This window comes from Peromyscus leucopus, chromosome 6 (assembly GCF_004664715.2).
Source record: "Peromyscus leucopus breed LL Stock chromosome 6, UCI_PerLeu_2.1, whole genome shotgun sequence".
In the NCBI taxonomy this organism is placed as follows: domain Eukaryota; kingdom Metazoa; phylum Chordata; class Mammalia; order Rodentia; family Cricetidae; genus Peromyscus; species Peromyscus leucopus.
Genome location: NC_051068.1, coordinates 61,117,346 through 61,140,236, shown reverse-complemented (window position 1 = coordinate 61,140,236; position 22,891 = coordinate 61,117,346). Strand labels below are relative to the sequence as shown.

The window sequence follows — 22,891 nt, the reverse complement described above, 5'->3', positions numbered from 1 at the left end:
TCCATGCCAACATTGCTGGTAACTTAAAGAGAGTGTGCAGGGTTTCCCTCTGTTAGGAGAGTTTTCGGGGTGTGACGCCTCCTAGTGGAATCTTTGACAGAGGAAGAAAAGGTAAGGGGGCAGTATTCCACACAGAGGAGAAACATGCACAAGATGTAAAGTTTAAGGGCTGGAGAGATGGCTCTGTGGTTAAGAGTGCTTTCTGCTTCTGCACAAGGCTATAGTTTGGTTCTCAGCACCACAACACTGGCTCACAATCACCAGCAGCTCCAGTTCCGGGGATCTGATACCTTTCTCTGACCTCTGCAGAAATCTGCATGCACATGGTACACTTACTCATGGAGGCACGCACACATACACATGTAAAGAAATGATAAGTAAAAACTTTGTGTTGTTATTGTTTCATTTTTTGAGACAAGGTTTCTCTGTGTAGCCCTGGCTGTCCTGGAACTCACTCTGTAGACCAGGCTGGCCTCAAACTAAGAGACCTGCCTGCCTCTGCCTCCCGAGTGCTGAGATTAAAGGCGTGCACCACCACGGCCCAGCAGTAAAATCATTTTATTAAATGACATAAAGTTTCATTAAATGGCTCAGGACTCCTAGGATGAGTACCGTTGAATCCTAAAGCCACGGTGGGAAGTCGGCATGGATCCAGCAAGTGCAGCAGTTCCAGTTCCAGTCACAAGCAGTGACACTGCTGAGCCTATGCACCTGAGCTTGGGTCTTGAGGGGCTCTCAGTGTCCATGGTCTGAGGTGGCCGGGATGCCCTAGTCACAGTGCGGATGTGAGGCAGAAGCGATAGACTCTCCGGTACAAAAACATAATCCTGTGGATTCAATCATGCTCTCTCCAAACTCACATGGTGAAGCCCTCAGCTCTACTGCCGTGGTGTTTGGAAATGGAGTCTGTGCAGGGTAACTAGGGTTAGGTGAGTTGGTGCTCATTTCCTGTGGTTAGAACATAGGGACTTGGGTAGAATTGTTTCAGACATTTTATCATAAAGACAGTTCGGAGTTTTTGCTGTCTTGCCTTTCTGTTGTCCTTACTCTAATTTTTCTTCCAACAAAAAAGTTGTCCTCTTCCTGGAGTCGTCAAAGAACGAAGTCTCCAAACTGCTCCTCTCCACCTCTTCCATGCAGCTCTGGTGTCTAGTGAGCACCAGGGCCACTGCTTTGTGAAACTGGAATAAGAAAATGAATGAATGGCTGAGTGAGTGTGTGAGCGAGCGCCAGAAACAAGGGACCCGCGCCATGTGTCCTTCTCGTCCTCTCTTCTTCTGTCTGAGCTTGTCTTCTTTTCAACACCTAACATGACTTGTATTGGGTGGTGACCTCTCCTTCATCCATCCTTGTCTTCATTAGAAGCAAAATTTTCGGGACAGTGAGGTGGCTGGGCAAGCTGAGGCACTTGCTGCCAAGCCTGATGATCTGAGCTCAGTCCCCAGGACCTACAAACTGAAGGAGAGAACCACGTTGTCCTCTGACCTCCACACGTGTGCCGCGGCATACACACAAGCACACACAATACCAAAATAATGTTTTATGAGCAAAGTTCATATGAACTCAGAGACTGAAGCAGTGTGAACAGGGCCTGCTAAGATCTGCACCAGGGCTCTGAGTATATATTATAGCTTCCGGTTTAGCTTTTTTATGGGATTCCTGAGTGTGTGAACGAGTAGTTATTTTATTCTTGTGTCTTCTCTTAGGCTCTTGTCTTTCTGTCTGTTTGTCTTGTCTAACTCCTATGTGACAGTTTTTGTTTTATCTTACATTTTCTTTTGTTTTATCTTATTATCTTCCCCTAGAAGCCTGTTTGTTTTCTAAGGAGAGACAGAAAGGGGGTGGATCTGGATGAAGGGGAGGTGGGGAGGAACTGGGAGGAGTAGAGGGAGGGAAAACTGTAATCAGATATATTATGCGAGGGGAAAAAATCCATTTTCAATAAGAGGAAAAAATAAAAAAAAAATTAAAGCAAGATTTTAGAGCACTATAACATGGCCATGTCTGGCAGTAGTCCGACTTTCTGCTCTTGTACATAGGGTCCCTAAATAAAATCTGGATATCATGCCTTTGATATCTTATTTGGGTCATATACAAAAGGTCACTGCTGCTGAACTGTGTGTAGAAACAGTTGGGCTATTTTTGAAAATATTTTCCTTTGGTAATGCTGGAAATATTTAAGGGCAGGCAATTTAAAAAAAAAAAAACAAGATACATCCTATTTGGTAGTATTTTGCTTTCAATGTGGATTTGGGGCTCTAATTTGCTACAGTTTTACATAGTAGTTTGAACTTTGAAGGAGCTTTGCAGGAGAGTAAAAACTACATCTTTGCATAAACAGTAATCGTCTCTTCAAAAGTAAATCTCAAATAGTGTTTGGTGGAGCTGCTTTTTCTAGTTGCTTGTTTTTACAGTGCTGGGGGTGGGACCCATGGCCTTTATCAGGCAAGCATTCTACCCCCGAGCTACGCCGCAGCCCTTAAATTGTCTTTACGAGTTAAAGTGCCCTGAGAGGTCTCTAGGAAGGAATGGTGTCCTTATTACATCTTCCCTATCATCAGTCAGTTACTGAGACAGTTTACAAGAGCTCACAAATTCAGAACATGTAAAGAGCAGGAGTGAAGGGCAGGAGTCAGGATATGGATCCTCTCTCCAGCAATTAAAAAAAAAAAGTGAATTAGAAAATGTTCAAACGATGTTTATTTTTCATTACTTCCAGTATTTACTTGTATCCAGTAATCACATAGACCCACAAGTCTGTGCCACCCTTATGGAAGCTGGGCTGTCCTCGTAGCTTGCTAATGCCACTTTCCCAACAGAACTCATCTACAAAGACAGTCCAAGGGATCTTTAGCAGACAGGCACTGGATCGTCTGACTATTTCTGAAGTGCCTCATGTAAGAGTCCGGTCAGTGGAACTGTTTCTTCTGGGCGGTGATGGGTGACATTGCCCTGGGTGATGTCCAGGCAGGCAGGACACTCAGTCATTCTTCATGATACAGTGTTTGAGACTACAATATGTGCTGAGTTGCCGAGTCACCTATGGAGGGTGATCCTGCCCCCCATGGAGTTATAGGTTGGTGTGAGCAATTGCTCTAACCAAGCAAATTGGTCATTGCACACTGTGACAGCCGTCGTGAAGGATTCAAGTGATATGATGTGGCATACATAGGTGACACTTAGGATAGGATGGTCAGTATGGCCTCAGCAAGAAGGCATCATGTAAGGATGGGAACCTCACACCAGGAGCTGCTGCATCCCTCACAGAGACCCCTTCGTTTTGCTATGAACCGAAGAATGGTAGCATCCTGTTTTAGACTTAAGATCTCAAAGGTTGATTTCAAGGTCGTGGGTCAGTTTGCTCCTATAGAGCCAGATACAGATGAGAGAGTGTGAAAGGGAGACTTAGACTCTGGAGGCCACAGGGAGGTTGACTCAACACTGGCCCTGGAGGAAGTAGAAAATAGAGCTAGACTCTTCTCTTATGAATAAGTTTTATGGGAAAGTCAAAATGAAGGCCAGGCTCTCCTGTTTCTGCATGCAAATAAACACATATTAATATCTTTTTTTAAAAAAGAGTGAAGTAGGACTTAGGAAATAACTTAGTTGCATGCTTGCCAAACCAGCACAGAGACCTAAGTTCTGATCCCCAGCACCCAGGCGTGGTGTTGTGAACCTGTATTCTAGTGCTGTGAAAATAGAGATAGGAGAAGCCCTGGAGGCCACTGGTCAACTATTCTAGACAACGAAGACAGGTTTAGGGGATCCTGTCTCACAAACTAAGGTGGAAGCCAGGTATGGAGGCACATGCCTTTAATCCTAGCACTTGAGGCAGACAGAAGCAGAGGGATCTCCATAACTTAGAAGCCAGCCTAGTCAACGTAGTAAATTCCAGGTCAACCAGAGCGATACAGTGAAACCCTGTCTCAAAAAGGGGGGTGGGGGTCTGGACAGATGGCTCAGCAGTTAAGAGCACTTGCTGCTCTTGTAGAGGACCTTGATTTGGTGGCTTACAACTATCTGTAATTCCAGTTCTGGGGACCCAATGCCCTCTTCTGACCTCTGCAGGCACCAGGCACACATGTGGTGCACATACATTCATTCAGGCAGGACACTCACACACATAAAATAAATCTAAAAACAAGTGGTCTGGAGTGACAGAGGAGAACACTTAGCAGTAGCTTTTAGTCACCACATATATACACTCACACATATGAGCATGCACACACCATGTATATACACTCACACATATGAGCATGCACACACCATGTATATACACTCACACATATGAGCATGCACACACCACGTATATACACTCACACATATGAGCATGCACACACCATGTATATACACTCACACATATGAGCATGCACACACCATGTATATACACTCACACATATGAGTATGCACACCACGTATATACATACAATATGAACATCACACACACTATATACACTCAACATATGAACATGCACACACCACGTATATACACTCACACATATGAGCATGCACACACCATGTATATACACTCACACATATGAGCATGCACACACCATGTATATACACTCACACATATGAGTATGCACACACCACGTATATACACTCACACATATGAACATGCACACACCGTGTATATACACTCACACATATGAGCATCTACACACACAAAAGTTTAAAGAGAAAGAGAAAGTTTAAAGATAAGTTAGAGTGGGACAGTGGTGAGGCCTTTAATCCCAGAACTTGAGAGGCAGAGGCAGGTGGATCTTTGTGAGTTCGAGGCCAGTCTGGTCTACAAAGTGAGTTCCAGGACAGCCAGGACTGTCGTACAGAGAGACTCTGTCTTGAAAAACAAAACAACAACAAACCCAATCAGAATGAAGAACTGGGTTGTAGCTCAGTGGTAAAGCTCTTGAATTTAACCACTAGCACCCCACCCCTGCCCCAAAGGGAATGATACTGAAACCCAATCAGAATGAGAAGGGGAGAACCAGATACCCAATAAAATGATGCCAACCATCACATCTGTGTTTTTATCACTTCAGCCTGTTCCCTTTCCATTAAAAGGCTTCAACAGTCAGAACACCTGCTGACTAAAGCCCCTACACACACACACACACACACACACACACACACACACACACACACGCACGCACGGATTCCCATGTTGGTGTCAGTGCTGCGTTTTTTACAGACAAGGCCATTCTGAGGACCCGGCTTCTTAACTATAATATCTGTGTCTTTTTGCTTTGCTATTCCCGGGAGTCTGCCTTCTCCGTGAATCCCCTTCGAACAGGATGTTATGGTTTATTTTTTCTCTGCCCCTGGCCTGGTGGCTGGCTGAATCTTTGACCTTTGAGTACTACAATCCTTTGTGCAGGGTTCCGGTTTCTCTGCTATCTTGGGAACTCCTGCTGTGTGGCTGCAGTATCCATATTCACAATCCCTGAGCCATTAACGCCTCTAGACGCCAGCTGTGGGGGGAGAGTCTTTTCTATTCTTCAACATAGTTTTCTCGTCTCACTTAGAAAGACTTCTTGTTCCTTGTATTACTGATGATCTCTGTTGTGGAGCATTCTCTATGGAGCTAGTTATCATGAGAGCAGAGCAGCCCTCAAAGGCCTTCAGGGCCCCAATATCACCAGGAGAGGAAGGTGGGACAAGTGGAGAGAGAGCGGCATGGATGGGAGGCTGGCATGAGTTCTCCGAAGAGCTTTCCTCCTTATTTGATGGCCTGAGAGAGTCACGATGTCCCCCACAGACCTGTTCCTTTGTCTGTATAGTGGAACTCAAGCTGGCTTTACACCCAGACAACCTGCTGTTCTGAAGTGATGTGGGGTGGGAGGAGACAGTGATGAGTAAGAGGTGTGAGAGGGCACTTTTTTCCCCTGCCCCTATCTCTGTGCTGGGATGGAACAGAGGTTCAGAATATGTAGTTGAGCTATGGCCTCGTTGTTTGGAGAAGGTATTTTGTGGAACAGCTGGATGAACCATCTCTAAGGTCCTTTCCATCTATGAAAGATGAGTTTTGTGCTTCCTTTTGTTCTGATTATTGGAGGAAAGGCCTTGCCAGCCTAGGGGACCAGGCCTGGGGCCAGGGTGGAGCCCCAGAGCTCCCTATGGGCATCACCACAGCAAGACCGGAAGCAGTGGTATGTCTGGGCTCAGGGCAGGGTGCTGCATGTCACAGCAGGGAGTGTGCAGAGCTACTCATCTTGTTCAGAAGACCTTCCACTCTATCACGTCTTTTAAAGGCTCCCCAGCTCCTGGTAGCACTGCAGACTGTGGACCAAGGCTTTCACCACATGGGCCTTTGGAGACTATGTCCACACGGAAGTAGGTGGAGTTTACGCCCTTGGTCCAGGCTGCGTGGTTCAAGTCTTAAGATCTATTTGTCAAGGAAGTAGACATCCTCCCTTTAGAAGGCATGAATGCTGCTCTATGTAGGAAGGCAAAGGGGAAAGAAAATGTCAGTTTTTATGACCTGAGGTTTGTGGGGGTTTTTAATTTTTTTTTTTTTTTTTTTTTTTTTTTTTTTTTTTTTTTTTTACTGCCCTGAGGAGATTCAGTCATTAAGAGTACTTGCTGTTCTTACAGAGGATGAGGCTTTGGTTCCCAGATCTACATGGCAGTTAACAACTGTTTGTAATGCCAGTTCTGGAGGATCCAACACTCTCTTTCGGCCACTGTGGGCACTGCATGCATGTGGTGCCCCCAAAATACATGTAGACAGAGCACACACACACATAAAATACTATTAAATGAAATCTTAAAAATTAATATACACTATTTCCGGTTGATTTTTTTTCCTCCTGACCCCCACACCCACCCTGTACCCTTCCATGCCCACATACTTCTCCATGGGTAGAGAAGGAGCACCGAGTGCTGTTGGACACACCCTGATCTGGTTCCGTTCCTTTCTCCTTTCTCAAGGAGCCCACGTCTTGCTTTCTGTCTTCATCAGAGACCGGTTAAAACATAAAGGCAAGTTGGCAGGGAGCAAGCTGGTCACCAGTGACTCAAAGTGTCCAGGATGCAAATGTCTCCCGTATGGCTTGAATACGAATGGCCCCCATAGGCTCATAGTTTTGAATGCTTAGTCACCAAGGAGTGGAAAAAGGCCACATCAGGAGGTGTGGCCTTCTTGGAGGAAGTGTGTCAGTGAGGCTGGGCGCTGAAGTTTCCGAAGCCCACACCAGGCCTAGTGTTTCTCTCTTCCTCTGCCTGAGGACCGGGATGTGCTCAACTCCTGCTCTAATGCCATGTGTGCCACTATGCTCCTGCCACGCTCCTCACCACAATGATCACGGACTAACCCTCGGAAACTGTGAGCCAGTCCCGAAATAAATGCTTTCTTTCATAAGAGTTTCCTTGGTCATGGTGTCTCTTACAGCTATAGACCAGTGACGAAGACACTTGTGTTTTTCCCGGAGGAGAGGCTCCCTGGAGTCGGTAGTATTGGCATGACATTCAGCACTGAGGGCTGTTAGAGGGTCTGTTTGGCTGGAGAAACTATTCTTTATCAAAGGATAATGGCTGGGTGCAGATGACTCCTCTAACGATGTGCAAGAGCAGATTGGATTTTTGGATGGGCTTTATGAGAAAGGCCTTTCATTTCCTCCAGTTCATGGGAAGCAACTTTAATTATGAATTGCAACACCTCTGGACTAGGTAGGCATTTTACGTTATTGAGGAATTTGTGGCCTGCAAGAAACTTGATATAAACCTAAAACTGAACATCTCAGATTTCAGAAGAAAGGAAAGCAAAGTGTTCTATTTCTATCCACAACCATTTAAGAGGGGCAGGGAGAAGGTAGGGCAAGAAGGGCGTGTGCATTCTTTGGGGTACCTGAGTGTTTCACAGTGAATTCATTTGTGATCTGATTTTCATATTAATCGGGCTCGCCCTTTCTAGTAGGTTCTTCCTGCCCTCCTTTGCACTCTCCAGCTCTCTTCATTAAACATGCACCTGCTGCTTTCTGCCCATGCTTCTAAAATCTAGTGAGCCTGTGGCCCTTATTCCAGTGTTTATCACAGCAGCTTCTCAGCTCACAGCACCAAGAAACAAAGTGTGTACACAAGTGAATCCTTGCATCTGTCAAGAGCAGCATGCCTCCATCTGCAAAGCCCAGATTGTCTTTTCCATGTCTTATCTTGTTGACTAGTGAATGGGAAGTATTGTTATCTTGGCTTGTGCACACGTTAAGTGTAGGCATTACTTTCGCATGTGAGATTTGTGCAGTCTTTGGGTTGGGTTCTGTGTTAGTTAGTCTGGTTTGCATCTTAACGTCTATACACTGACTCAGGGGTATTGAAGACTCCCTGGTAGATTTTCCTGGGAGGTGTCAGCCATTCACCAGGCTTAAGCAGGGGTGAGCAAACCACCCCGGAGGCCAGTGCCTGGCTCCTGACCTGTTTCTGCATAGTCTGTGTGCTGGGGATGGCTTTTATGCTGACTGTCAAATGATTTTAGAAAAGCCAAGATTAAAAAAATATTATTTGATGTGAAAGTTAGGTAAAATTTAAGCTTTCCATGTTCAGAAAAAAAAAAATTTTGTTGGCACACAGCTGCAATCACTTGCTTACCCATTTCTGTGGCTGTTTCTCAATAGAGTAAGTGGGTAACTGCACTGACCTTGTGTTGATCCAAAGTCTGAAATGTTTACTCTCTGGCTATTTACAGAATGTGTGCCTGACTCCTAGGATTGAGTAGGTAAGGCAGCAAGATTATGGGACATTTTTGAGTCTTGTTATGTGCTAGGCAGTGGGCTAACCATCATTTAGGCATTATCTTACTAGTTGTCACAGTACACAATCTCTCTCTGCATGTCTCTCTGTTTCTCTGCACTGCTCTCCAGCTTCTAGGGAAGTACTTGGTCCAAAGAGATTAAATAATTTGGCTCTCATGTAGCCGGAAGTTTCTCCGGTCCCGCCCAGCCCCACAGCCCTGACAAATCTCTCCCGCCTGAAGTCCTGTAGCTGCTCATAAAATAATTACTCAGAGGCTTAATATTAATTATGAACCGTACAGCCCATGGCTCAGTCTCCTTGCTAACTAGCTCTTTTATCTTAAATTAACCCATTTTTATTAATCTATTATGTTACCACGTGGCCGTGGCATTCTTGGTCCTGGGGCGGCAGGTTGGTGTCCCTCTCATCCTGCCTTTCTCTTTCCTGTATTTCTGCTTGGATTTCTCGCCTGCCTCTAAGCTGCCTTGCCATAGGCCAAAGAGTCTTATTTATTAACCAATGGAAACAACATATATTCACAGTGTACAGAAAGACATCCCACAGCACCCCCACATAGCTTGTCGGTCCCAGAGCTGAGGTTCACACCCATGTCTGTCAGATTCTAGAACCCAAATCCTTACCCACAACAGAAAGCTATCCAGTCAGCTAGAACAGCACCCATTTATCCTTACAGGTCTGTGGTAGGGGATTCAGATAAAAGACATTTGGGATCTGACTTATTTTTATTACTTTTATTGTAATAAGGATTTTATGCTGATCTCTCATGAAAGTATTTCAGTCCCTTAGTGGTAGAGACCCTTGTGTGGCCCAGCACAGTGCCCTGCACATTACAAACACTAAATAAAGTTTGTTGGATAAAGTTAAGGGTTGGGAAGAGGTCAGGAGGTGGCACTATAAACCAGGAAAACAAGAAGCAAGAAAAGGTAGAAAGACATTGAGGAAGTCTTGGGGTACCTCTGCCTGACCTTGGTCCTAGTGGCATGACCCCAGGACTCACGGGCATGGGAAGACACCTACCGGTAGGTCAAAGCAGAATGTTATATTCATTCCCTCTGCTGTGACCCAGCTGTTCCGTTCTCCAGCTCCTGTGCCCTCCCCTCCAGTGGAACTGTGGCCTCCTGGCACTGGGCCCAGACACACTTCTAATCTTTGAGGGTACTGGGTAGGTCAGCCTTTGCTGCACTGTGTCCATTCAGAAGAGGATATGGAAACAAATCACAAGAGCTCCATGTCCAAAAACTATGGCTGACATCAAAAGGCATGGCTTTGACTCTGGAAAGAGACCAAAGGAGCTCTGCCTCCTCCAGTCTTTCCAGGAAGTCTGCTGGCTGGAAGGGAGAGAAGCTGGTGCCAGACTTTCTCTAAAACATGAAGCAGTGGTATTGAACAGAAGCTCTCTCCCTTCTTGAGGCTGGTCTGGCACGGAGAGTCCATAGGAGGAGCCTCCAAGATCCACAAGGAAACACCAGATCACCTGTGTCCCAGCCTCGTGGAGATAATTGTGCTAAGTGTGTGGGAAGAAGCAGTGGGGACTGAGGCCAGCCTGATCCAATGAAGTGTGCAGAGAAGTCTGTCCGCTCTCATTTGTTATCTTTAATGAAATGAAAATGAAAATGAGGGGTTATCTATTATTCTTTGGATTGTTGTTGCTGTTTATCCTATCATTTGACAAGATCTCTCTACATATCCCACTATGCTCACAAGTAGTACTCTTGATCACCCCGCCTCAGCCTTCTCAGTGCGAGGATTACAGGTGTATGCTACACACCCAGCTTTAATCTATCCTTACATCCAATAATCAAAAGTTTATTGAGTCTTACATAAGTCCAGAAGCATGGGTTCCTAAATAGACTAGTCAATCTATTAGAGGCTTCAGTAATAATAGTAGATTATATGCTGACTGCCTAGAATTGGCTTTCCGGTTTGCTCCCTCTAGCTTGCTCAGCTATCTTTCTAATACAGCCTAGACCCCCCTGCCTAGGGATGGCACTGCCCACAGTGGACTGGCTCTCCTATAATTAGCAATCAAGAACCCCTCCCCCAGGCATGCTCACCGGCCAATCTGATGGAGACAATTTCTCAATTGCCACTCCCTCTTCCCAGACATTTCAAGTTTTGTCAACCAAGATTAGTCATCACACTGTTATTATATTAATAAGGAAATGGAGGCATGCCATTCTGGTGGGCATGGTGAACTGGCAGGCTGTCTGCTCTGACCTACTCAGGACAGGAACGATCCCTTTGTTTAGCGTATTCACGTTGTATAGGCTAGCCACCGGTTAACTGGCAGCCTCGTGGTTAGTAGATCCATCAGTGCTTGTGTTTAAATACATTTCATTTAACTTGCAAAAGCCCCTAAGTGCAGAAGTTGTGCTGTTGCTATGTTAGCTATATCAAAGTGAAAATATAATGTACTTCCTTTAAGAAAAAGGGTAAAAACTTATTCTAGGAGACAACACATCCACATAACTTGATTACAGTCTATTGTTACTGTTTTCTGTTTTTAATTAGTTGTTAACTTTTTTTTTTTTTTTTTTGTTTTTTGTTTTTTTTTTTTTTTTTTTTTTTTTTGGTTTTTTGAGACAGGGTTTCTCTGTGTAGCTTTGTGCCTTTCCGGGAGCTCACTCTGTAGACCAGGCTGGCCTCGAACCCACAGAGATCCGCCTGCTTCTGCTGGGATTAAAGGCTTGCGCCACCACCCGGCAGTTGTCTACTTCTTACTGCTCCTAATTTCTAAGTAAAATTTATCATCAAAGTAAAAGTTATCACAGATCTGCATGTACTTCTGGGAAAATGTAACACATCTAGGGTTCAGTGCAATCCGGTTTCAGGCATCCACAGGGCTCTTGGAACACATAACCCAAAATAAGGGACCCACTGTAGAGAGAATCCGAGCCACGCCTTAATCAGAGCTCCATGCTGACATTCATGTTAAGACTCAGACGGGTTGCCGGGTATTATTAAGATTCCCGCAGGAGTCAAAGGCAGGTAGATCTCTGTGAGTTTGAGGACAGCCTCGTGTACAGAATGAGTTCCAGGACAGCCAAGGAAGGCTACACACAGTGAAACCCTGTCTCGAAAAACCAAAAATAGAAAATAAAAATAAAAAATTCAGGCGCCAGTCCTCAGCTTATTTCCCCCTAGACAAGGGACCTATTTAACCACCCCCTCGGCTTAAAGCACTGAGTTACTGGACGCTCAGTAAACTCACGCCTGTTTTCTGCAGAAAGGCACTTAAGTCCACAGATCGGGATCATCCACTAAGACTCTGGAACCCGGAAGGGCCGGAGAAACCCGAGCCTTAGTCCCAGAAGTCTGGAAAAGGGCGTCAGCTGAGAATGCTGCGGGATGTCCATCCAGGGCGATCCCAGTCACTCATAGTTAAGAATGCTGTCATCATCGCAGCATTCTGCCTGTTTCCGCCGGCGACGCCCATCTCTGCCGCTTGCCTCAGTTCTACAAAAAGGTTTTAATTCCTTGTGAGGAATAAGGTTAGCCAACGAGACTCACCGAGGGAGGGAAAGGAAGAAATTCTACAAGCAAAGCCGTCACTGTCTGGGAGCAGAAGAAGGACAGCTTGCTTTAACTGAAGCAGAGCTGGCTTCCTGGGGAGGGACTTGTTGCCATAGAAACGGGAGGCGTGGCTACGCAGAACCACGAAGTTCCTGGGGCTGTCAGCTGAGGTTGTCCCTGTGATTTTTTATTTATTTATTTATTTTTAAACGGTAGAGCCCAGGAGGTGGGATTGGTTGCTTAGTACAGAAGAACGCTTGCCAGGTTCTCTCTGATCCCCTCCAGGGATCAGATCCCACACTGGGGTGAAAGTACTTGATTGTGTGGACCGCAAGAAAAGAATGTCCTTAAGAGAAGGCAGCCGCCCAGCTAGGAATGAGTAGCCTCTCACCCAGTCACCCACCTACTGTCTCCTGCGGGCAGTCTGAGCTGGGCTGTGCCTCTGGGTGTGGTCAGCCGCACCCACATGGCTGCTAGGCAGGTTCACTAGGCCATATCCCGGCCTTCACTGGAGCTCTGGCTTGCAAGACATACAGGCCCCGGGCTCCATCGCTGCACTAACCATCAGGGGCTTGGGCTACCTTGAATTTAACTGTTAAAATGAAAAGTATGATCGCCCATTTGTCTAGAAAAACAAGCGCCTCTGATGTGCATGTTAATGTCGCCATGGATAAACTGTATTCATGTTTCCAAACGCACGTCCCTGTGCAGGTGGAAGCCAGAGGACAACCTCAGCTGCCCTTCAGATGCTACCACCTTGTTCTTTGAGACAGAATCTCTTGTTGGCCTGAAATTCAGCCAAGTAGGCTAGGCTGGCTGGGAACAAGACGCATGGATCCTCTTGACTCTTCCTGTGCCGTGGAATAACAAACACAGGCTGCTGTGACTGGATTTTTCTTTCAAAACAAAACAAACAAAAGCATAGGTTATGGGGACCAAAGTAAGGGCCTCCTACCCAGCCCAGCACAGATACCGTCAGGAACCTATAGTAGAATATTATTTTAAGGTGTGTTACTTTTGTTTATGTTGCATTTCTTTAACTCTGTGAAGCTGTGTTACTGAGCCTATGTAAAACACCTGATGGTCTAATAAGGAACTGAACGGCCAATAGTAAGGCAGGAGAAAGGATAGGTGGGGCTGGCAGGCAGAGAGAATATATAGAGGGAGAAATCTGGAAAGAGAGGTCGGAGATCTAGGAGCCTGAAGGAGGAAGACTCCAGGGGCCAGTCACCCAGCTACATAGCAAGCCACAGAGTAAGAGTAAGATTTACAGAAGTAAGAAAAGGGAAAAACCCAGAGGCAAAAGGTAGATGGGATAAGTTAAGGAAAGCTGGCAAGAAACTAAGCCAAGCTAAGGCAGGGCATTTATAATTAAGAATTAGCCTCCATGTGTGATTTATGGGGGAGCTGGGTGGCAGGCCCCCCAAAAGAGCAAAAAACAAAAACCCCCAACATCAGGAACCCACAGAGAGCACTTAATATTGGGGGGATTCCATTCCAATGGTGGGAAGAAGACATTCAGCTTTGAATTATAGACAGCAAACAATGGCAAAAACCAAAGAGCACTTAGCTTGCTTTTGCCGTTGGTATCATCGGAGCAGAACAGAGAAGCGGGCGGGTTAGACTCGCGGTGAGGACTATTGTGTGGTCACTCACTCTGCTGTATGCAGAGAGGGGAGCCAAGGCGGATAAGAGTCACCTCGCTGCCCAGAACTCCCAGTCCCCTTCCCGCCTTTGTCTTCTTAGCTGTGTGGCAAACTCACATGTCCGCCACTGCTCAGCACAAACAAGGCAAACGAAGCGCTTCCCATTGAACTTAAACTCTAGAATTGTAAGGGAAGAATGTGGGGGAAGCCTGCGTCAGCCTGGGTGGGCTTCACGCCACCACGTTTCCCAGTGTAGATAATACAAGTTGAATTGCGTCCCCCCCCCCCAAAGGCATTGAGGCCCTAACCCTTGACACCTAACTTGGAAATGGGATCTTTACATACATAATCAAGTTACGATGAGGCCATACTCATAGTGGGCCCTAATCCAATGTGATTGTTCTCACATGAGAGCAGAGACAGGGAGAGGAAAATGCCAGGTGACAACAGAGATATACAAAAAGCTAGTCATGTTAGAATGGGTAACAAGACTGAAGTGATGCTTCTGCTTATAGCCAGAGGACACTAGGGGGTACCAGAAACTGGGAAAATGCTCCCCTGAAGGCTTCACTGGGAACCTAGCCTTGTCAACACCTTGGTTTTGGATATCTGGCCTCCAGAACTATGAATGAATACATTTCTCTTGTCTTGGGCCATGGCAGTCTATGGGGCTTTGGCACTGCAGTCCCAGGAAATGAATACCGTAGGTAAAAACACACTTGATCTAAATGAGCCTGTGCCCTAGCTTCTACACATGACATTCTAAGTTCCTGAGATGACATATAGCCAAGACTGCCAAACCACAGACCCCAGTTTAGGGAAAGGGAAAGGTCATGAAGACTGAGATGGGAGAATACACTTTTCAGTTAAGAAAATAAGATGATGAGAACCACAAATTGTAGAGGAACTGGCTATCGGACATAATGCTAGATGATTACTAGCGGAGCCGCACAGAAGTACCCATTAAAGAAAGAGCCTCAGTTTCATTGTTCCAGGCCCACAGGAACTCCTTTCTGTGCAGGATTATTGCATTCAGTTTTTGTTGTCTGTTCAGTATGAGTCACCATGGGAAAGGTATGATGAACTCAGAGGTCATTGACAGAAATACAGGGCTTGGAGGAAGAAAAGCCATGGTTTTGTTGTATTTTGCGCTGGGCAGACTCCACCCAAACATGTCTTCAATTGGGGTGCTCTGTCTGGGTCCCCTTTACTGCCATGATTGCTAGCTGGAAAGAGCTGTCTACAGCCTCGGATCCGATCCATATGACTATGAGCTAGAGGCAGGGAGCCTTGCCCCCAGGGGTGATTTCTAGAAGCTCTGTTTCTATCATTTATTTTTCTGTGCCCAACACACCAGCTGGCACATAATCATTTGAGAACAGGGACACATATTTAGTGGCAATACCAACACCAGGCCAGTTCTGATGTCAGTTCTTGGGTTGAAACAATTGTTCCTTAGCGCCGTCCTTCTTAAGAGATGGGCAATGGTTCTCACAAGAGTTCTTCGAAAGCAAACTGCAGTAAGGATTACACCAGGCGGTTTCTAAGCTTTCTGGTTTCAGGTTGCCCACTTTTCATCGGATATATCCCTTATGTCACTGAGACAAATACCTCTTGAACCAGCCGGCTTTGTTCTGCTCTGGAATTGCCTGGTTACTCTCTCTTATCCACCGGGGGCACCATAGCACAGTTTACCTCTTCTATATAGCAGCTACTCCTCCTTCAGCTGGGCGCTTCACTTTTCTAAACTTTAGTCCCTACTAGAATAATCGCACTACCTACTCCTGCCTTTTGGGAGGTTTGCTTTGAAGTTCAAGGAGAAAACCTATGATGAAAGCCCTTTCTAAACTGTAAGTCCCTCATAAGATTTGTCTCTCTCTAATGGCCTCTGGTCCAATTATTTTCCACTTGTGAGATGAGTGTTTACCTTGCATCACATTCTGCCACTCATTGCTTTGTAGGAAAACTTCATCATTCTGTGTCCACTATTGAGTATCTATTATAGGACAAGCCTTGCACTGGGGTCTGGGAGGTTGGAAGTAAAAGACAGAACCTTTCACAGCTTTTTGTCAGAACTTGCAAGAGTGGCTCCCCCACCCAATTTGGAGGTGAGAGGGTCTCGTGGCTGGAGGAGGAGCCAGAGAATCCTCCCTGACTCGAGTGGTAACTTGAAGGGCTGAGAGGGAGTTAAGTAGGGGAAGGGGGTGGAGAAGATGTGTGTTTTTGCAAGAACAAGTGGCGTGTGAGCCTGAGGAAGAGGATTTCCCAAGGGAGATGCTATTGATAACATGGGGGGTGAACATGCTTGTGTGGGGCTCTCCCATGCATTGAAGGGTGTTTGGAGCCCCTGTGCCTAGCCCCAAATGTCAGTAGTGCACCCACTCCCCTCCATGACAGCCAGATGTACCCTTCAGAGATGCATATCCTGGCAGCCCATCCTAGGGTGTGGTTTTATTCCCTGGTTAAGGGCCACTTCTTCCTTACATGGTGGAATATCTTTGGAAGGAGGGTTATAGCTAAGGACTGGAGAAGATGCAGAAAAAAGAAGACAGCAACGGCCAGGTCATAAATAGCCTTTTATATTATCCCAAGTAGTTTACTCTCTGGGAGAAACTGCCTTTCCTAAGAATAGGTAGAATGAATGCATTTCAAGTGCCTTGAATTGAGCAAATCTTCATATTCTGTAGCATCAATACATTTTGGGTCATGGGATTCCACAGTCCCACCAACCTTACTAGGTATCAAATGTCTTGGCCATATGATTATGCACAGTCTATGTATTTCCAAGGTGCATATCGTAGTCAAACTGACTGATGACACCTAACTCTGATTCAATTGAATAGAAGGACGGGGAAGGGCCAAGGCAGCCCAGGGGCATTAGTAAGGTGTGCCTTTATTGTTTGCTGTGGAGCTCAAGCACAGCACCCTGTGCAGGGCAGTCACTTACACTGTCACTTACCTGCAGCTCTAGTCCTCCTTCTGTGCTGAGTCCCCACATCTGGCCGTAGGAGAGAAGAAAATAAACCAACAGCCATTACCGCCACCCTGTACCTGTTGCCTGGGAGCATCAAGAAGATGCTGTGGCCTGGTAAAACCTCCTTCAGCAATCCCTGGGCTCCAAACAGCAGAGCTCAATGCTAAGATGTGCCTTTAAAAAAGGCTGCCATTTTCCTATGGCAACCTTACTTAGTAGGCTCCAGTCAAGCTCCCAACACCCATCCTATGCAGACAGTAGTAAAGTCATAGTGACCGGGATATTTGGAATGGGGCTAGCCTACATAATGCTACATCTACAGAAGGAATATTCCCATCCAAGTAAAAGATTGAAAATAAAATATAAGCCTTGTATTAGTCGGTCTGTTATCACTGACAAATACCCGAGACAAACAGTTGCAACATGGGAAGGTTTGCTTTGGAGATTTCAAACCATGGTTGTTTGGCCCCAACGCTGTAGGCGCGACAGAGCAACATGAGAAAGGGATGCAGTGGAGCAGAGTTGGTTACCTCAGGTCAGCCAGAAAGTGGGAGCACAGGACAGAGGGACAAGGTTCATCTTTTCAGGACATGCTCACCTCCTAATTCTACCACCTCTCTATCAATAATACCATCAGATTATGAAGCCATCATAATGGTTAATTGCTCGATAAAATCAAAGCGCTCACAATTCAGTCACCTCCCAGAAGCCCTGTCTCCAAACCTTAGGACGTTGGGACCCAAGCATTTAATACACGAGTGTTTGGGGACACTTTCTATCCAAAGGACTCCCGTTTGTCCTCTCACTCTTGACTCTAGCAGTACTTATCCAGGACTCTCAAGTCCAGCGAGTCAGCTGACCTCCCAGCCTTTGCTTAGGCTGTTGTCCTGTGCAGGAATACCTCTGCACATCTCTCCTGTGGCTGCCCAGAGCATCCCATTCCTCTTGCTCTCCGGCGCTTACTCTTACTGTATAACTGCCTGCATGGCAAAGTCCATCTTCTGTATCTGGTTGTGGCATAAGGGCTCAGAGCCTGTTAAGCTCTTTATGTCCTCAGGACCTACTCAGTGCCTGGAACACACTAGCTAGTCAATGAGTGCCCCTTCTTTAATGACAAGCCCAGCAATAAGACTGAGGACCACCCCCACCTCCTGCCTCATTTCTTCACCATCATTTCCCAACGTATCAAGTTAGACACCTTTGTGATGGCCTGTTTTAGGAAGAGGACTTTGTAAACTGGTATAGGGGGGACCTGCTTGTAGTTTTAAGAATTGGTCCTAACTGCATTATAAACGTCCAAGGCAGAATATATGTTCACATAAAACCTGTACACAAAAGTTTATTAGCAGCATTATTCATAACAGTCCCAAGTCAGAAACATCCCTGTTGTCTACCAACGGGTAAGAACAGATCATTACAGCTGGGCAGTGGTGGCACACGCCTTTAATCCCAGCACTCAGGAGGCAGAGGAAGGCAGATAATCTGAGTTCAAGGCCAGCCTGGTCTACAGAGTGAGTTCCAGGAGTCAGGGCTACACAGAGAAACCCTGTCTCTAAATAAATAAATAGTAATTATAAAGCTCTACCTCTGTACATCTGTACAATGGGATATTGTTAATGAAGGGAATATAATACTGATGTATGCTGTTGTGGATGAACTTTAAAAATGTGCTAAATGGAAAGGACTGGACATATATTACTATATTTTACATGATTTCATTGTCATGAATGTAGAGCAGAGAAATCTATTTGTATTTGAGTCCCCTACAAGTAGAAATCTACACAGATAGAAAGTAGATTAGAAAATAGATTAGTGAGTTCCAGGACAGCCAGGGATACATAGTGAGACCCTGTATTCTTTTTCTTTTTCTTTTTCTTTTTCTTATCAAGACAGAGTTTCTCTGTATAGCTTTGGCTGACCTGGAACTCACTCTGTAGACCAGACTAGCCTCAAACTCACAGAGATCCACCTGCCTCTGCCTCCCAAATGCTGGGATTAAAGGTGTGCGCCACAACTGCCTGACTGAGACCCTGTTTTTAAAACAAACAAACAAACAGAAAACAAAAAACAAACCACAAGCTCCAAAAACTGTACAGTGTTAAATGTCATGCCCACAGTGGCATGTCCCTACACTTCCAAGACCTGTTGATGTCACAGAACTTTCAACTCTGCATCCCACTACTACATAAGATAACCTTCACTGATCTCTGGAGGTCAGGCTCCTTCAAGGGCTCAATGCATTGCTTAACTATATGAAAAGAATGAATGCCATCAAATACACAATCATATTATTTAAAAAAAGAATGATTAGTGGTCACTCTTAAATAAGACCAGTACGGAATAGTATTATTGTCTGCCTCTGTTGCTGTAAAGAGTACAGTTGTGAATTCCACTCTAACACACAAGATTTTTATTCTGAAGTATGTATTACAATATAAAGACATAAGCACTTGTTGGCCATTTTGTGCTTTTAATATTTTAGGTACATTTAATGACTAGACAGTAAATCAAGTTATGAGCCCAAGCATAGTTTGTCAGGTTTCTCAATCCATAACTGAAAAGTTCATCACCAGAAACAGAACAGAGTCTGTTTTCCCCTGAGTCAGAGTATGTACCATCTACTATTCGTTTTTCTTCCTTAATGATTAGAACTATAAAGAGCAGAGAAATGTCCTCTGTATTGTTTGACTTGGTGGAACTGGGTGGCACAAACCTTTTCCTGGGAGATACACTGGGTGGCGTGGGTAGAAGAGGCTGTGGAGCCGAACTGATTTTGCATTTTAAATAATCTGCCTTCTTTCAAGCTACCTGCAACATTCAAAGAAACAGATTTTAGTTTAACTGATGAAAATGCATGCTGTCACACCCACCCAAAACACTGCTCTAAATGTGAACTTTTCATCGATTCTTCCTTCTATCCTTCCTGCCTCAGCACTGGCTTATATGACCAGTATATCTTCTTTCTGATTCAGAACACCCTTGGGTGGGTACCAGTCTTGTCTGTACGGCCCGCAGACTCGTGCTCTCCACTGGGGTTAATCCTGCAGTCGGGTTTGGGGATGGAGCCTGGCGGCCTTGCACCGGAGCATGCTAGCAGCTGACTGCTGACTCAGAGGGGAAAGCCAGCCACCCGCGAATCTCTTTGCAGCTCGCTGCTGCATCCCTATCCCACAATCCCTTGCTGCAGTGTGGCTTGCTGCAGTCTTTTCAACAGACGCTGAGAAAAAGATGTCCTGTAAGATAAAGATTGATTGGTCTGAATACGGAAGGGGGTCTCCTACTTGTTAATGACCCAGAAACATTCCTGCCGACTTTCCTGAGCCTTCTCTCATTTCCTCCATTTTTTTCTCTTCCTCTGTCCTGTTCATGAGCTGGCACATCTCTACTTAGAGCAGAAGATAATGCTGGGCTTCTGATGATGGCTGCATTGCATGGTAGGGAATTTTAACCAGTCTCTTTGCGTGGTGCTTCCAAACTTGAGACAGTAGCAGAAACGTGCATTGTTCTTTTGGGTGGCGGCGGAGCTGCAGCGATAGCCTGGAGGGGATGTCTTTCTTTACCTCGCTGACTTTTCTGTTTATCGGGAGAAATGGGTAGGTCCTCCGTGTTATGATTGCTTGCCGTTATTTCTGGGGGATAACTGCTCCTACTGTTCTCACTTTCCTTTCATGGTGATGCTGCATGCTCCTTAATTTAAAATTAGGGGAAGACCCACTCTTTGCCTAAACAAAAGCATCAAATTAACAAGTACGGGGAGAAAGCTATTGTGAATGGATTAGATTTTTATCCTTATTAGCCTCTATTTTAGTGTTGTCTGGGTTTGTTTCAAGTAGAATTACATTTCCTGCATCTTGATGTTGGGATGAAGTATTGAATTTGCAGGGTTCCTTCCTGGCTACTCCTAGGTGGAGGATGTGCGATTCTACCCTTCCCCCACCCGCCTCTCTGCCCTGGCGTGAGCTCCTGGCCTCTGAGTTACCATTGGAAACCCATTCATTCATAATGCATGACTGGACCCCCTGGATTCTAGATGCCATTGAGAGCTGCAAACACACATGCATCGAATATTTCTTTCTGACAAATTTTCTTGCCGTGGAAGTACAATCAAATCTGGGTGGAGCTCAATGGAAGAACTACATAGAGCAAGAGAAATCCCTGGGTTGGCCTTAGTTCTGCTTCCTCGAATCATGGGTAATTTTTGTGTCAGAGTTTTTTTTGTTTTGTTTTTTTCTACAAGAATGCCCCACCCTGACATTAATCCTCATTGTACAGTAGGAAAGCCAGTAGGAAGGCTATTTATTTCCAACTAAAAATTGAATGTTGAATAAATGAATTCTGGAGCCATAAGAAATTTTTTGTGTCTGAAGAAAAGATGGGTTCAGTGTCTCAGTTTCCAAGACATAGACTCAGAATGAGACACTGAAAAACCTCTCCGTTTTTCAGCTTCTGTTACAGCTGCTCTATTCTCCATGAGTAAATTGTTGGAGGTTTTTCAGACACTGCAATACGTAAGGAGAGTCATTTGTTTGCTCAGGTCCGTAAGTTGCACTCTGCTTTGCATAGTGTGAGCTGATTTTTTCAGAGCGCTTCCCTTGTTTTTAGGCAGGTGTTTTGCCGGCACCGTTCTGACCCACTGTAGTGTTCAATAATTCAGGCCACTGGCGGGCCAGCCTGCAAGCACACAATGAGAACTTTCATGTGTGCAGCGGCATGAGGAAGCGCCTCTGGGACCCAGCCCTCTGGCCACCTCGAAGGAGTTCTTCTAAAAAGACAAGCCATTTGCAATGCAAAGATTGCAAGACAATGTAAAAAAAATTCTCTGACGGAACGTGCTGTTTGAAGATTGATGAATGCACCATAGTTAACCCCCACATTTTTTAAAAAGACAGCCACATCTGTGCACCTTTTCACCTCTAGGAATGTCCCAATCCTAAGGTAACTTAATTTTTTAAATGTACGGGACAACAAAAGATTAGTGGATGCTATGGGTTAGAAAACAAAGTAAAAACACTTATTCTTTGTCTCAAAAATGAAAATACCCTTCTTTTGGGTAGCTTTTGACATTGATTTCTATAAGTTCAACACTCTTATCTGCCTGTTATGTAGGAACCCTAAATGTGAAGTGATTTTTTTTTTTAATTACCAGAGCTTAAATTTTAAGAATCTTCTTGCCTCTGTTCATTAGTTCTCTGATAAGACTAGTGCTCTAACTGTTTTTTATATATTAAAACATACAGAAGAGAAAGAAATATTTTAGGTTTTAAAAAAAATGCTGCAAATTATCTTTGTGTGCCAGAGAGGGGGCGGGGAGGCTATGAATGTGTGTGCGCCCCTGCCTTGTTGAGGATCCGACACAGGGCCATGTGCTTGCCAGACGAACACTCAGAGAACAACGCCCCCAACCCCATCATAATCTCCTTCTTCAAAATTTTGAGTCGATTGCTTCTAAATTGTAGCAGAGTGATTAACTTGAGCACATCTGCAGTGGCTTTAAAAAAAGAAAGGCTTGGCTGCCATCTGTTACTTTACTACCCCGGGAGTGCTTCAGGTCAGAGCACGGTTTGCCACACGGCGGCTATGAGGGGTTTCTGAGTATTTCTATTGTGCAGGTTGTCTGAATTCAAGGGATCAGGTTTCCGCCTGAAACTTGGAGCCTCAGATTAGAACTGAATGAGTGTGGGGTGCGGGGAGCCAAGTATTCGAATAGCATCACTTGAAGAGCCATGTGTTGCTACTTTGGGTATGCCAATCTTTCTAGCCACTTCTCTACCTTGTTCTGCCTAGAGTTTGGGTCTCCTCCCTTTCTTTGTGAAGCCCTTTTTTCTTCTTCTTCTCGAAACTTATCACTGAAGGAAGCACTTGCTCTAGCAGCAGAAACAGCATGCTTCCTATGCACCAGAGGCAAGGGGAGGGTTATTGTCACACAGGCCTGTGTCTGGGGACTTCTGAAGTGAAGTACTTCTCTCCCTTTTTGTCAGTCCCTCCCAGCTCCCAGAAGGGATCCCCGCCC

At 45.3% G+C, this 22,891-nt stretch overlaps 1 protein-coding gene across 7 annotated transcripts in view; it reads left to right on the top strand.

Annotated features, from left to right (window-relative positions):
• Positions 1–22,891, top strand: part of Trim2 (tripartite motif containing 2) — a 160,888-nt gene that overhangs the window by 75,057 nt on the left and 62,940 nt on the right. The window contains exon 1 of one of the 7 annotated variants that reach the window (XM_028894275.2): positions 19,963–20,315. The exons of 5 other annotated variants lie outside the window; for them this stretch is intronic. In XM_028894275.2, coding sequence (XP_028750108.1) covers positions 20,313–20,315 — 3 coding nt within the window. In that variant the 5' untranslated portion in view covers positions 19,963–20,312. One more of the 7 variants, XM_028894278.2, reaches the window with a different exon arrangement.